The sequence below is a fragment of the Peromyscus leucopus genome, chromosome 7, assembly GCF_004664715.2.
Source record: "Peromyscus leucopus breed LL Stock chromosome 7, UCI_PerLeu_2.1, whole genome shotgun sequence".
Lineage (NCBI taxonomy): Eukaryota > Metazoa > Chordata > Mammalia > Rodentia > Cricetidae > Peromyscus > Peromyscus leucopus.
Window position 1 is genome coordinate 89,236,784 of NC_051069.1, and position 12,961 is coordinate 89,249,744.

The following is a 12,961-nucleotide window of genomic DNA, read 5'->3' on the forward strand; positions in this document are numbered from 1 at the left end:
TAAAGAACTATGAGTATAACATCACAGGTTTGTGATGAGATATATCAAATGTGTTCTGTTATTGAGACGATATATTTGAAATCTAAATATTCAGATATGTGATTACTCTGACCATCCATGACATTGGAATGCCAGCATGTTTATTGACATTGAACAAAGCAGATATTAATGTTATTATATCTGGAGTCAGCCATTATAACCCTCATGTGGCATGCTATTTTAGCAATTAAATTGGATCAGAATTGTACTTATTTCCTAAATACTGATTCCAGTTTATTTGTGGTATATGCTATGATAGTAACTCAATTGTCTGCAAAGCCCAAGATATTTGGTCTCACTATGTATGTATGTATGTATGTATGTATGTATGTATGTATGTGTCTGTCTATCTATCTATCTATCTATCTATCTATCTATCTATCTATCTATCTATCTTTGCCTTTGTCCTATATTGTACTTTTTCTGTACACTTATTTTAATTCATTTCTTTCATTAAGATTCGTTCTTTTATATTAAGATTGTGATTGCTGAGGCATTCTGGTTTATAGAAGAATCTCAGGGAATATCAGTTGTTGTGTGAGTGTGATACATCATTAGATTTGTTGTATTCGTTGGATAGACTTGGAGTTTGAGATTATTATGAAATTTCTAGAAAATGTCACAGGCATACACAGATATTGTTTCTTTTATCATTTGCATCAAGATGTACATTGAGGATCCTTATGCTTTGATCTATTGGATAATGGTAATTTAGCTACAATAAAAGGATTATCAGTTTAAACAGTTATTTCTTTGATTATAGTTTAGTTACAAATGTCTTTTCCATGAGATAGTCTTCTGGTTGCTCTCTTGGAAGCTTTAAGACACAAAGCTTTTCATGTGCATTTTCTTGTTTGACAGATCAATAATACTTTATAAAATTTGTGAACTATAGAAGATAAAATTTAATTATTTTCTATGTACTTGCTCCATTCCTCTTTACTCCTTATTTTGGACATACTGGATTCTGAGGTCCCTGCATAGTCTTTTATTTCTTTGCTTTGTTCTTAAGAACTCTTGTTCTCACTCATTCTGGTCACTATCTATTTATGCAGAACATCTATGGATCTTTAAAATTAAGATAGATGTTCCCCTGTGCTCTTAATTTTTCATTTTTTCCCTAGCATTGTATTTCACATAATGTTCCTTACCACTTCCTAAAATAATAAGCTTTTCTATCATATTGTTGTATGCCTTGCTTGTAGCATATTTACTGGATATTAAACAGGCCCTCACATTAATACTTGATAAAATTTGAAACAGGCTTATTTGAATATATTTGTAGTTAAAGAGATTGTAGAATTAATATTTAGTATTAGGGATTATATGTTGTTACTGAAAAATTCCACAAAATTGTAAATCTGTAATATGTTTATGGGCACTGCATAGTAATCTGAGAGCTGGGTGAATTAGCTTTGGTTGAACAAGCTAGCTGGAGAGCGTATTCTTTGTTGAGATTAATAAACCTTTTGAGAGTATATACTTGTCTGTGATCTTTGTGGTTTTATTTACTTTATTATTTTTGCTTAATCTACTCATGTGTCCAGTTATGTATCCTATTGTGGTAACTTTGTATCAATGACAAAAATGCCTGAATCAATCAATTTAGAAGGATTTTCCCCCATGTCCAATTTCAAAGATTTTACTTGGGATCAGTTGACCTTAGTGCCTATGTGACCTTTATGCCTGTGGTAAGGCAGTTTATCATAGTAAGGGGGTATAGGGTAAAGCATTCTGCTTACTTCATCATGGCTGGGAAACAGAAAGGGGAAGGGAATGCAGTCCCAGAATCTCCTTCATCAATATGCCTCTATTAGGCTTCACTTCTTAAAGGTTCCACTGTCTCTCGTTAGTGCCATAGGATGTTCACCACATCTTTAAATTATAAGATGTTGGAAGACACTCAAATCACAGAATTATTCTTCTGCCTCCACATGCCCAGACCCATCTTATAATGCAAAATGATTGTAATCCCTTTTCAATAGTCTGCAGAGGTGTTCCTGTTCCAGAATTGCCCTTGTCCAGATTCAAAACCACTTATATATAAGACAAAATCAGTTGTAAGCCAAAAAACATATTTCTCTACTTCCAAGATACAGTACCATAATGAAAATTCCTATTCTCAAAGGGACAAACAGGAAACAAAAAGGATAAATTAATCCAAATCAAGACTAAAACCCAGCAGCAAAACATTAAATCCTATAGCTCTGTTTGTAATTCAGAGCACATGGTGGTGTATTATAGACCCCAAAGAGCTTGGACAGTGCTGTCTTTATGGCCATTCTTTTGTGCTGATTTTGTTGGACCTGGAGCTGCTTCTGTGATCCTGGCGTCTCTGACTTTATGCTGTCTCTGTTATGGCTTCTGCCTTAGCCTCACAACTTCCCTCACCACCTTGCCACTGATGCTTACAAGGATTGTGAACCCGATTTGCTCAGTTCGACTTTGTGGTATTCTTTTGAAATCTCCTTGGAAGCCTCCATGACCCTAGACCTCATTTTTGCATACTAGGAATTCCAGACTTAGTGAATGATGGCAGGGTCTACCACCAATGCAACAGTACTCAATTTCCTAGGTGGCTCTCTGTAAGCTGAGCATAGCAAATGGAGTTTTCTCAAAGAAATATCTCCCTAGGTTCTCTTGTCACGCCTGTGCAGTTGTTATGGTTGAGGTCTTACTGATTCCTGAGATGTGGGACAGCACTTTTTGCTGTTCCATTGCAGGCCACTTGCTTTCTTACAGTGGTGGCACTAGCAGCCTCAGCCACACTCTCTTTGATAGTACATTAGCCATGCTCTTTTTTTCATGGAAATGCCCCATTTTTCAAACCCTTCTGTTCTGTAGTGTCTGGCTCTCAATTATTATTGTAAGTTTGGTGAAAAGAAGCCAACAATATCCATACTGCTTCCTTGGTGCTTTGTTCCATTTACTTCCTCTACCAGAGGAAGCCTTTTATTTTAATTTTTTTTTTAATTCAAGCTTAAATTTTTATTTGTGTAGTAATAGTGATTGAATAGTGAGAGAATAGGAAAGAGACAATAGGCTACCATACAGACTGACTATACTGTATTCTTAACTTACTTAGATACTGTAATTGCTGATGAATTTGTCTATTCTTAGTGTTGTTAATTATTAAGCATTGTCAAAGATTATCTGTTACTATATATTTATATTCTGTAATGGCCTAGCTCTGGATAGATATAGTATGTAGAACAGACTCATGCCTTGTTGTCATTACATTTATAGTATTAATGAACTAACCACAAATACATAGTTATTGAGGCTATGAAGGAAATGTTGGCTATATTATAAAAAATTTAACAATTTAGGGGTTAGGCAGTACTGGGAAGTGAACTTAGATCCTCACACATGCTAGATAAGCATTCTACTACTGAGCACCAGTCCTAGCCTTGTTTAATGAATTTTCTAAGAAAAAGATAGTTGAACTGAGGTTTGAAGTGGAGGTGTGCCTGGTGGAAGAAGGGAGTTCTAGACTGAGGAAATGGGATTTTTAGAGATCCTTAGGTAGGAGGAAGCATGGTATATTGAGACATCTGATACAAAGCCTTTCTCCTCTAAATTTTGTTTTTATGTTTGAGAATTGAGGTACATGAAAGTAGGCTTGTGAGTAGAGAGAACTAACAATCATAAGAGACCTCCAAGTTATGTTAAGAATTGTATCCCTCTTCTCCTCTAGCTGTGGGGAACAACAGAGGTTTCATGGTGAAGAGGACATGAGATACACATAATTAAAAAATAACTGTGAATACAGTGTAGTAATTACAGGAGTAGAAAGACCAACACTAGCAAGATGTGTTAGATGTGCCAGAGTCTAGTGGTACACTTGAAGATAGACAAGTCTTAAAAGTTACTATGTGTCTTTTAAGAAAAAGCCTACTAACCCCTAATTATTCTTCACAACAGTATTTATATTCGTAATATATCTGGTATATTTCAAATACCAGATTGCCTTTGGAGATTTGGAAGTAGCGGTGAACAGTGTGATGTGAGAATGTCACTAGCAGTGGTGTATAGACTTGTGTACACATGGGAATGTGTAGAAGAGCTTGCACAGGGGAGAGGATAGAGATAGGGAGATGAAGTGAGGTGTTTCCCCCCCTTTTTAATGATCATGGTAGTAAAATGGAACAAATGTGAGACCACTATTTTTATTTTTCTTCCCAACTCCCGCCAGATCCTTCCCCTTCCCCCCACATTCATATTTTCTGGTAAGAGACTGTTATACTGAAAAATTCATGTTTGTAGGAGGTACGATGGAGTAATAAAATTTTATGATTCTGAATAATAGGATTATCCTGAAGACACTAAATTTTATATTAATTTTAATGTGCACTAACTGAAAATAAGTTGACTAATACCTTTTCTGTAAACAAAGATCTAGAAGAAAGTCTCATTGGGCTTCATTTGAGTCGTGATATTTAGTGAATTTGAGGTGGCTTTTAAAGAAGTATTTTAAAGCACTTAGAGCATTGTAAAGAAGCATTTCACTCATGCAAGTTAATAATCTTGAATAAAAGATCTGGAATGTGGTCAAGTATTCTGTTAAGGCATTAAAATTATTTATATAGAAGAAGCTGCACATTATGTGTTAGATCTCCAAAGGAATGTAATGCAATAAAAATGGCAAAATAACACACATTAAGAATTGAACTTTCCCAAGGTTGGATAAAGCACCGGGACAAATAACCAAATGAATGGAAGCACAGGATCTATGAACCAAAGGCTGAGGGGCCCCCAACTGGATCAGGCCCCCTGAATGCGTGAGACAGTCATTTGGCTTGAGCTGTTTGGGAGGCAGCTGTGCATTGGTGCCAGGTCCTGGGCTCGTTGCATGAGTTGGCTGTTTGAATCCTGGGACTTATGCAGGGACACTTGGCTCGGTCTGGGAGGGGGGGAATGGACCTGCCTGGACTGAGTCTACCAGGTCGACCCTGGTCCTCGGGGGAGACGTTGATCTGGAGGAGGTGGGAATGGGGGGTGGGCTGGGGGGAGGGGTGAGCAAGAGGGGGAGAACAGGGGAATCTGTGGCTATTATGTTGAACTGAATGGTGTTATAAAATAATAATAAAAAAAAGGAATTGAAAAAAAAAAGAATTGAACTTTAAGGAAGGAATCAATACAAAGAGGGAACCAAGACTAAGAAGAGTATTAATGAAGCAAATTGAGACGTTTGTGAGTTGGACTTACTATTGCGTGTGCATCCTTCTTGTTAATTTATTTTCAGTTTTCTTTAGACTTTTAAAAGTGTTGTTGAGGTAGAATTTAGTGCTGTGTTGTTTAGTCAGAATCAGAGCCTAGAATATATATGAATTCTGTAAGCAAATTTAGTACAATACAGCCAATTATAGAAAGTTAAATTATTTAAACTTAAAATGAAGTAAATCAGTGTCTGGGATGATGGCTTAGAGGTTAAATACAGGTATTCACAGACAAGAGTACTGTGGGGTGAACATACATGCATGTATAACACACACACACACACACACACACACATACACATATGTGTATATATATGCAGTAAAAAAAAGTACATGAGCTGGGCAGTGGTGGCGCACGCCTTTAATCCCAGCACTCTGGAGGCAGAGGCAGGCGGATCTCTGTGAGTTTGACGCCAGCCTGGTCTACAGAGTGAGATCCAGGACAGGCTCCAAAGCTACACAGAGAAACCCTGTCTCGAAAAACAGAAACAAAAGTAAATGAAATAAATAACATTAAGATAAAATGTTCAAAATGCACTATTTTGCAATTTAAACGTTTATTGTTGTTACATTGAGGTTGTTATTTTTACCTTACGTATGTGGTATAAATGGATTTTCTTTTTTCCTATATTTGGAAATAGTTTTAATTGTGTGCTGTTTATCACTTTCTATTGATTGCATGTTGATGGTTTGAAATTGGTTATAGGGAGACTATACCTTGAAAACTAGAAAATGCTACATGTAATGATTTCATTTGTTAATTGTACATTTAAGAGAATGATAAATTGTTACCAATGTGGATTAAACTTAAGGTTCTTCGGGTAGTCAGTTTCAATAGCTTTCAAAGTTGGGAATACTCTTCCAGTATTGAAAACTATTATCTGACTCAGCAAAGAAGTCACTCAGAGCATTGACTACCAAGCAGAGTTCTAACAGCTGTCTTTTTCATTGCTCTAATCTTATTCATTAAAAAGAACACTAATAGAGTTTGACAAAAATAGCTATTTTGTGACCTTTAGTTGGCTGCATGGAATTAACAATGAAGAGGATTGTATTTTTAATTATTATTCATCATTTTGTGCTATGGTACTTTCAGGGACTGCCCTCCCTCCCCTGCTCTGTAGACCAGGAAGTCCTCAGACTCACAGAGATCTGCCTGTCTCTGCCTCCTGAGTGCTGGGATTAAAGGTGTGTGCCACCACCACCCAGCTTCAGATGCTCTTTTTTTTCTTTTTTAAATATAATTTTTATAGATTCTTTGGGAATTTTATATCATGCCCCCCAATCTCAGTCACCTCCCAGGCCCACCCTATCTGTACATCACCCTTGTAGTGCCCTCCGAAAGTAAAATTAAAAGCACAAACAAAAATATTAATTAAAACAACTAAAAAGCAAAACAAACAAAAATCCATTCACTCCCCTGTCTTTGCCACCTCTCCATCACCTTTTCTTTTGTCTTAGTGGCACTGGGCTGCTGTATATCATTCAGTGTACTCGTGTCCAAACAGCTTTATTTGCAAATGTTCATTGTGTAATGAGTTGTTGGTTAAGTTCCAGGCCTCTGGCTTCAGGTACACCATCAATACTGGACCCTCATCAAAACTCCTCTTGGATATCCTGCTGTTGCCAGAATTCATGGATATTCTGTGGCTTTGGTTTCACAGGAACAGTCCCTTCATGTGCTCATAGATGGGGTAGATTTGGGGGTGGACCAATTCAAAACCCTAAAAGTGTGCCTACATGGTAGCTGAGTTGGTTAGTCAAGGTCACTGGGACCATCCTCCTCAGGCAAGGGGTGGAACCAGCTCTCCCATGTTGATGGTGAGGGGTGATGCTATTCTTTTAAAGAGCCAAATGATAAGCATTTACTAGTGTACTGCCCTCCATGATTTTATAAATTCCTCTCAAGCCATCTTTTAATCCTGAAGAATTAGTCTTGCACTCATATTTTATATTTTATAGAGCAGCTGTCATTTCCACATTAATTTATTCCTTTTTATTTTAGGGATAAATTTTATTCGTTGCTATGTGACAGTAGATAAGGGGTGTGTGTATTTTGGTTTACTGAAGTTTATGGAAATAGAAATATTAACTGCTGCTGTCAGTGATCCTAGGTAAGGGAAATAGTCGAACTAAACTGCATTGTATTTATTTTATTAATTTGTTCACTACAATAATCTGACATTTTCTAGGGATTCAACTAATGAAACTACTGCCCATTCTGATGCTGGCAGCGAACTTGAAGAAACAGAGGTCAAAGGAAAACGAAAAAGGGGTCGTCCTGGCCGGCCTCCAGTATGTATTATATTTGTCTTTGTGCTTCATTGCTTTCCCATAAATAAGCTTGGTAGGAGTTGTTTGTCAGTTCTAGTATTAATGCTGTTAATATTTTATGGTTTTTATTCCATTGACACAACAGAGATTCATGGGAACTTTGCTTTGGCTTAGTAGTGTCAGAGAAGGGAAATTTGTCGTACCTTTGTTGTCTATACTTGAAAGCACAAAGAAAATGTTGAATAAAGTTCACTTAAGACATACTGCTTTTCTCACTTAACTTTTTTTTTGTAGCTCCTAAATGTGAATTTTAATAATAATATTTTAAAGCTTGAGGCACGTTTTAATAAACAGTCTTAATAATTCATGAGTTGACAGTTTAGAAGAGTTCAAAGTGACCTTACTTTGAGGGGTATCTTTATAAAATCTATTGAGTTTCAGTTACTATTTAAGCATAATAAACTTTGAAAGATAGTAACAATATATCAAGAATTACTGTTCTTTTTTTTTTTTTTTTTTTTTTTTTTGGTTTTTCGAGACAGGGTTTCTCTGTGTAGCTTTGCACCTTTCCTGGAGCTCACTTGGTAGCCCAGGCTGGCCTCGAACTCACAGAGATCCGCCTGGCTCTGCCTCCCGAGTGCTGGGATTAAAGGCGTGCGCCACCACCGCCCGGCTAAGATTACTGTTCTTATTCATCTGTGATCTGATTTGCTATTGTACTAATGTTTTTCTTCTTATGAAAGATCTCATGAAAAATCTTAGCTTTCTTTATAGAAGACTTAAGTAGAATAAGCTTTCCTATGTTTTCATTACTGAGCTTCAAAAATTATCCAGTATGACTAGTCTTGTTTCATTTCTCCACCTGTGATATTTTTTAAGGTCAATCTAGACATTATTCCTTCTGTAACCATTTCAGTTGGTGTGTCTTTGTATTCAAACCAACTGTCCTATCTTCTCATTTCACAATCAGCATAGAAAGCTTTTTTTTTTTTATTATCAAAAGGTGTGATGAAGCTTTCTCCCCACCAAAAACAAGCCATCACTGGGTAGCATTAATTACCATCTAGGTGTTGTGTAAGGTGGTTTACTTTGTTGATGGTGTCTGATGTCAATGTTTAGTTCTCAATCTCCAATATTTTTATCTCCCACTCTCCACCCCCCCTCCAATGTCCTTCTCAAGTCCTCCCTGTTTGTTTTCCCCATGCCTTTGACCAACTGCGTGTATGAGATTCTCCCAACCTACCCTTTGGATTTGATAAATTTAGTTGAATACCTCACAGAATTTAGGGAAACTATTTTAACAGTCTGTTATCAGTATTGCCGCTAAAGAGAGAAATAGATGGGGCAAAGTATGGGAGAAGGGTTAAAGACATTCAGTGCCAATTAATTTGTGTCATCCTCTAGGAACTTCATCCTATTCAGCTATATGGAATCCCTTTGAACCCTGTTCTTTTGGCATATTGTAGAAACGCCCTCATAGTGTCTGTAGATCGAATGGGGAACTCAGCAAGACTTGTATGCATTAGCATTCTTCTTGTCCTTTCTTTGTATGGCATTCCTCTCTCCAGCATCTGGAGCAAGAATGTTCTGAGTTAAGAGGAGGATCTTAGGAGATTCTTTTGGGCAAGATGGGTAATACACTTTTTAAATTTTTCTTTATTTGCTAGGTCCAAGAGAGGAAAGTGAGGAAAAATAAGGGTTTTTGTGACTAGCCTTAGGAATCAACTTACAGCTTGTAATAAATGAAAGCAAAAATATAAAATATCATAATTACAAAAGCAAACACATAAGGAAATCTCCCTCACTTAGTATCATCACTCTTAAGATAATATTATCCTCAAGTATTTTTACAGTTTATAATCATTTCATAGCTGGTATAAATTTTAGAAATACAGTGTGTTGGGTATACTCATAATGCAAATAGAATCCACCCATTATAATTTATGGTTATGATGTTTGTCTTAGTCAGTGTTCTATTGCTGTGAAGAGAGATCATGACCAAGGCAACTCGTATGAAAGAAAGCATTTAATTGGGGCTAGCTTGCAGTTTGGAAGTTTGGTCCATTATCATTATGGTGGGAAGTGTGGTGGCACATAGGCAGACATGGTGCTGGAAACATAGCTGAGAGTTCTACATCCTGATTTCCAGGCAGCCCGAGAAGAGAGACCACTGGGCCTTGCCTGGACCTTTGAAAACTCAAACTCTTCCTTCAGTGACAAACTTCTTCCAGTAAGGCCAGACCTACTCCAAACAAGACTTAACCCTTCTCTAGTGCCATTCTGTGATGACTAAGCATTCCAATATATTGAGCCCATGAAGGCCATTCTTATTCAAAGCAGCACCACAGTGTTTAATCACTTGTATATGTTGGAATATAGGTAGGTCTTTCTTAGTGAGTTAGTGAACATGACTTTTTGAATGTAGTTGTTATATCTCTTTTACCAGAATTACTATTTTAGGGCCGACCTTATAACAAAACATGGGAGAAGGTGTCTTTCATTTGACTGTGGCCTTGCTTCCACTTGCTTTATACTTTGTAACTGTATGACCTTTATTTAAAGGGCAAAAATTGTGGAGAAAGACATGCACTGTAATCTTTCTAATTCTTGTTCATTTGAAGAAGTGTTCGTTCCTATAGCTTTCCTTATACAAACATTTTGAGAAGAGTGGAAGAACCTCGTTATTAGTGTGAGATTGTTTCAGTTTCTCATGCATGCTACCCTGTGAATATTTCGAGAATACAGGCAGGTTGCCTTGCTTCTCTGGGATTCATGGAAATTTGTTATCCAATGAAAAAGTTTCAGATTAAAGACTGCTTGTGTCATTTTCCTTCAAGATAATTATTTTGCAGTATTATTTTAATTTTGATGTGTATACAGCTAAGCCTCTGCAGTATGCTTTTTGTAATTTAAAAATTTTGTATATCTAGATGATTTATTCTTTTGTTGTGCCATATATGACTGGAGTTTTTTGGAACTGCTACTATCCAATCTCATAACTAAATAAGTCAGATTTATTCTCTGGTTATTTGAATGATACTATTTGAATTATATCAAAGATAACTTATTTTCAAGAATGATAAGACATTTTCTATCAGCCATCTCTGTTTTGAATGGTCTCAAATTTTGGTTGATACACTTAAAAAAAAACTATTTTATTCATTACATTTTCCATTATTTCTGGTGGTTTTTTGTTGTTTAATTTTTTTAAATTTGTATGTAGGTGTGTTTGCATGCACATGGGTGTGCTCTTTTATGTATGCATATAAGCATGTCTGTGGAGGTCAGAAGTCAAATTACAGTAGTCATTTTTCTCCTTCTACTGTTGGAGTTCCAGGAATGAAATTCAGAGGTCAGGCTTAAAAGAAAGTTGTTTGTTTGTTTGTTTGTTTACCTGCTGAGACTTCTTGTCAGCCCATTTTACTTCTCTTTCAAAACATTAATTGGTATATAATAACCTTACATGTTTATGGGGATAAAATATGACACTTTCTTTTTGTATGTGGGTGTGATTTGTGTACATTGTGTGAATGAACATGTTTATTTGTATGTTGGTGCTTGTTTGTACATGTGCATCTGTGTGGTACATGTGTGCCCGAAATTCACATCAAGAATCTTCCACCATATCCATTGAGGCCTAGTCTTTCACTTGAACCCAGAGCTTGTGTGTGTGTGTGTGTGTGTGTGTGTGTGTGTGTGTGTGTGTGTACGTGTGTACGTACGTTTGTACATGTGTGTACTACTCACCAAGTTAAGGAAAACCAAACACACACACACACACACACACACACACACACACACACACACACACACACACACCAGCCTGTTATCTCAGCTTTCTGAGGTTGGAATTAGAGACAGCCACCTACTTACTATTACATGGGTTCTGGGGATCAGATTCTGCTCCTCACACCTTCCTGGCAAGAAGATTTTCCACTGAGCCCGAAAATGTGTTTGATGCATATACACAATATGGAGTGATTGAATCAAAATCATTAGTATATATATTCATATTAGACATAACACATGTTCAAAGTTCTATTTTAATTATAAATTAATTGTTAACCATAGCCATCCTACTGTGTTATAGAACACAATCTTTCTAATTGTAATTTATTGCTTGTTAATTAACTTCTCTGTATTATGCACCTCCACCTTATGCTTCTGCAGATATGTATTAGCTGCTGTGTGTGAGTGTGTGTGTGTGTGTGTGTGTGTGTGTGTGTGTGTGTGTGTTTGATTTTCCTTAACTTGGTAGAGTAGTACTCCAGGTTCATTCTTATTGTCATAAATGGCAGGATTCTATGCTTTTTATGTGATATACCTACCACATTTTCTTGTATGTTAGTAGATGCCTAAGGTGGTTGCATATCTTGACTTATTACAAGTAATAAACATAGGAGTATTGTAGACGTGTTTTGAATGTACTAATTTCTTTTTCTTGGAATATATGTCTAGAAATGAGATTGCTGGGCCATATAGCATTTCTAGTTCAATTTTGTAAGAACCTTCTATACTGTCTTGATAATGGCTATTCTACATTCCTTCAGTAGTGTATGAGAATTCTCCATTCTCTGTGTCTTCACTAGCATCAGTTGTTTTGTTTTGTTATCTTCATAGTAGCAGATTTCCTCATTGTGGTGAGATGGTATTTTTTTATTGCATTTCCCTGTTGATCAGTCATAGTATATTTTCATTTACCTATTGTTTATTTGATACAGATAAGATAGGATAAAAGGGTAGATTATTAAATCTACTTTTAAAGAGCAACTTGTTAAAATGTTTTACATTGTTATGGATTTTATTTTATTGATACAAGTTTAAAGTTAATTTTGTTATACTGTATATATATATTTCTATTCTCATTTGAGGTATTATGTTTATGTAACTCATTTAAATTGTAATGGATAATTAAGAAATACAGATTAATAATTAGTCTTCTATGATAGTCATACTTACAGTCATGTTGTTTTCTAGGTATTCATAGATATAATTTAATTAGGTAGGTAATCTTTAAACACTTTAAAGACCTACAGAATATGGCATTTAAGATGTTTCAAAAATTTAGGCTTTCTGGTCAATGAGATATGTCTGCTCCTGGCAGCACTGATTTACTTCAGAGAGGAGGATGGGTATCAAAGACACTCCATATGGAGTTTATCTTCACCTTGGCAAAAATAGCCATTTGGGCAAGAAACTGTTCTTGCCTGGACTGCTTGATCAACTGGACATACAGGACCCATTGAAAGGTGACCACTGAACTTTGCTTGACAAAATGGTCCTTCAGATTCTTGCTTCGCAGTGGAAACCGCCAGACATTCTACAGGACACAGAGAAAAGTCACTAAGAGACTCTAGGCCTGTGGGCTAAAGACAGATTCCCCCACTTTACGAAGAAACATTAGGTGACTGTCCAGGCTGCCAGCTGTC

The 12,961-nt window shown here is 36.3% G+C and overlaps 1 protein-coding gene across 2 annotated transcripts in view; it reads left to right on the forward strand.

Annotated features, from left to right (window-relative positions):
* Stag1 (stromal antigen 1) overlaps positions 1 to 12,961 on the forward strand; it is a 333,420-nt gene that overhangs the window by 77,814 nt on the left and 242,645 nt on the right. For both annotated transcript variants that reach the window (XM_028869949.2, XM_028869951.2), the window contains exon 3: positions 7,451 to 7,553. In XM_028869949.2, the coding sequence (XP_028725782.1) occupies positions 7,451 to 7,553 (103 nt within the window). The remainder of the gene's footprint in view (positions 1 to 7,450; positions 7,554 to 12,961) is intronic.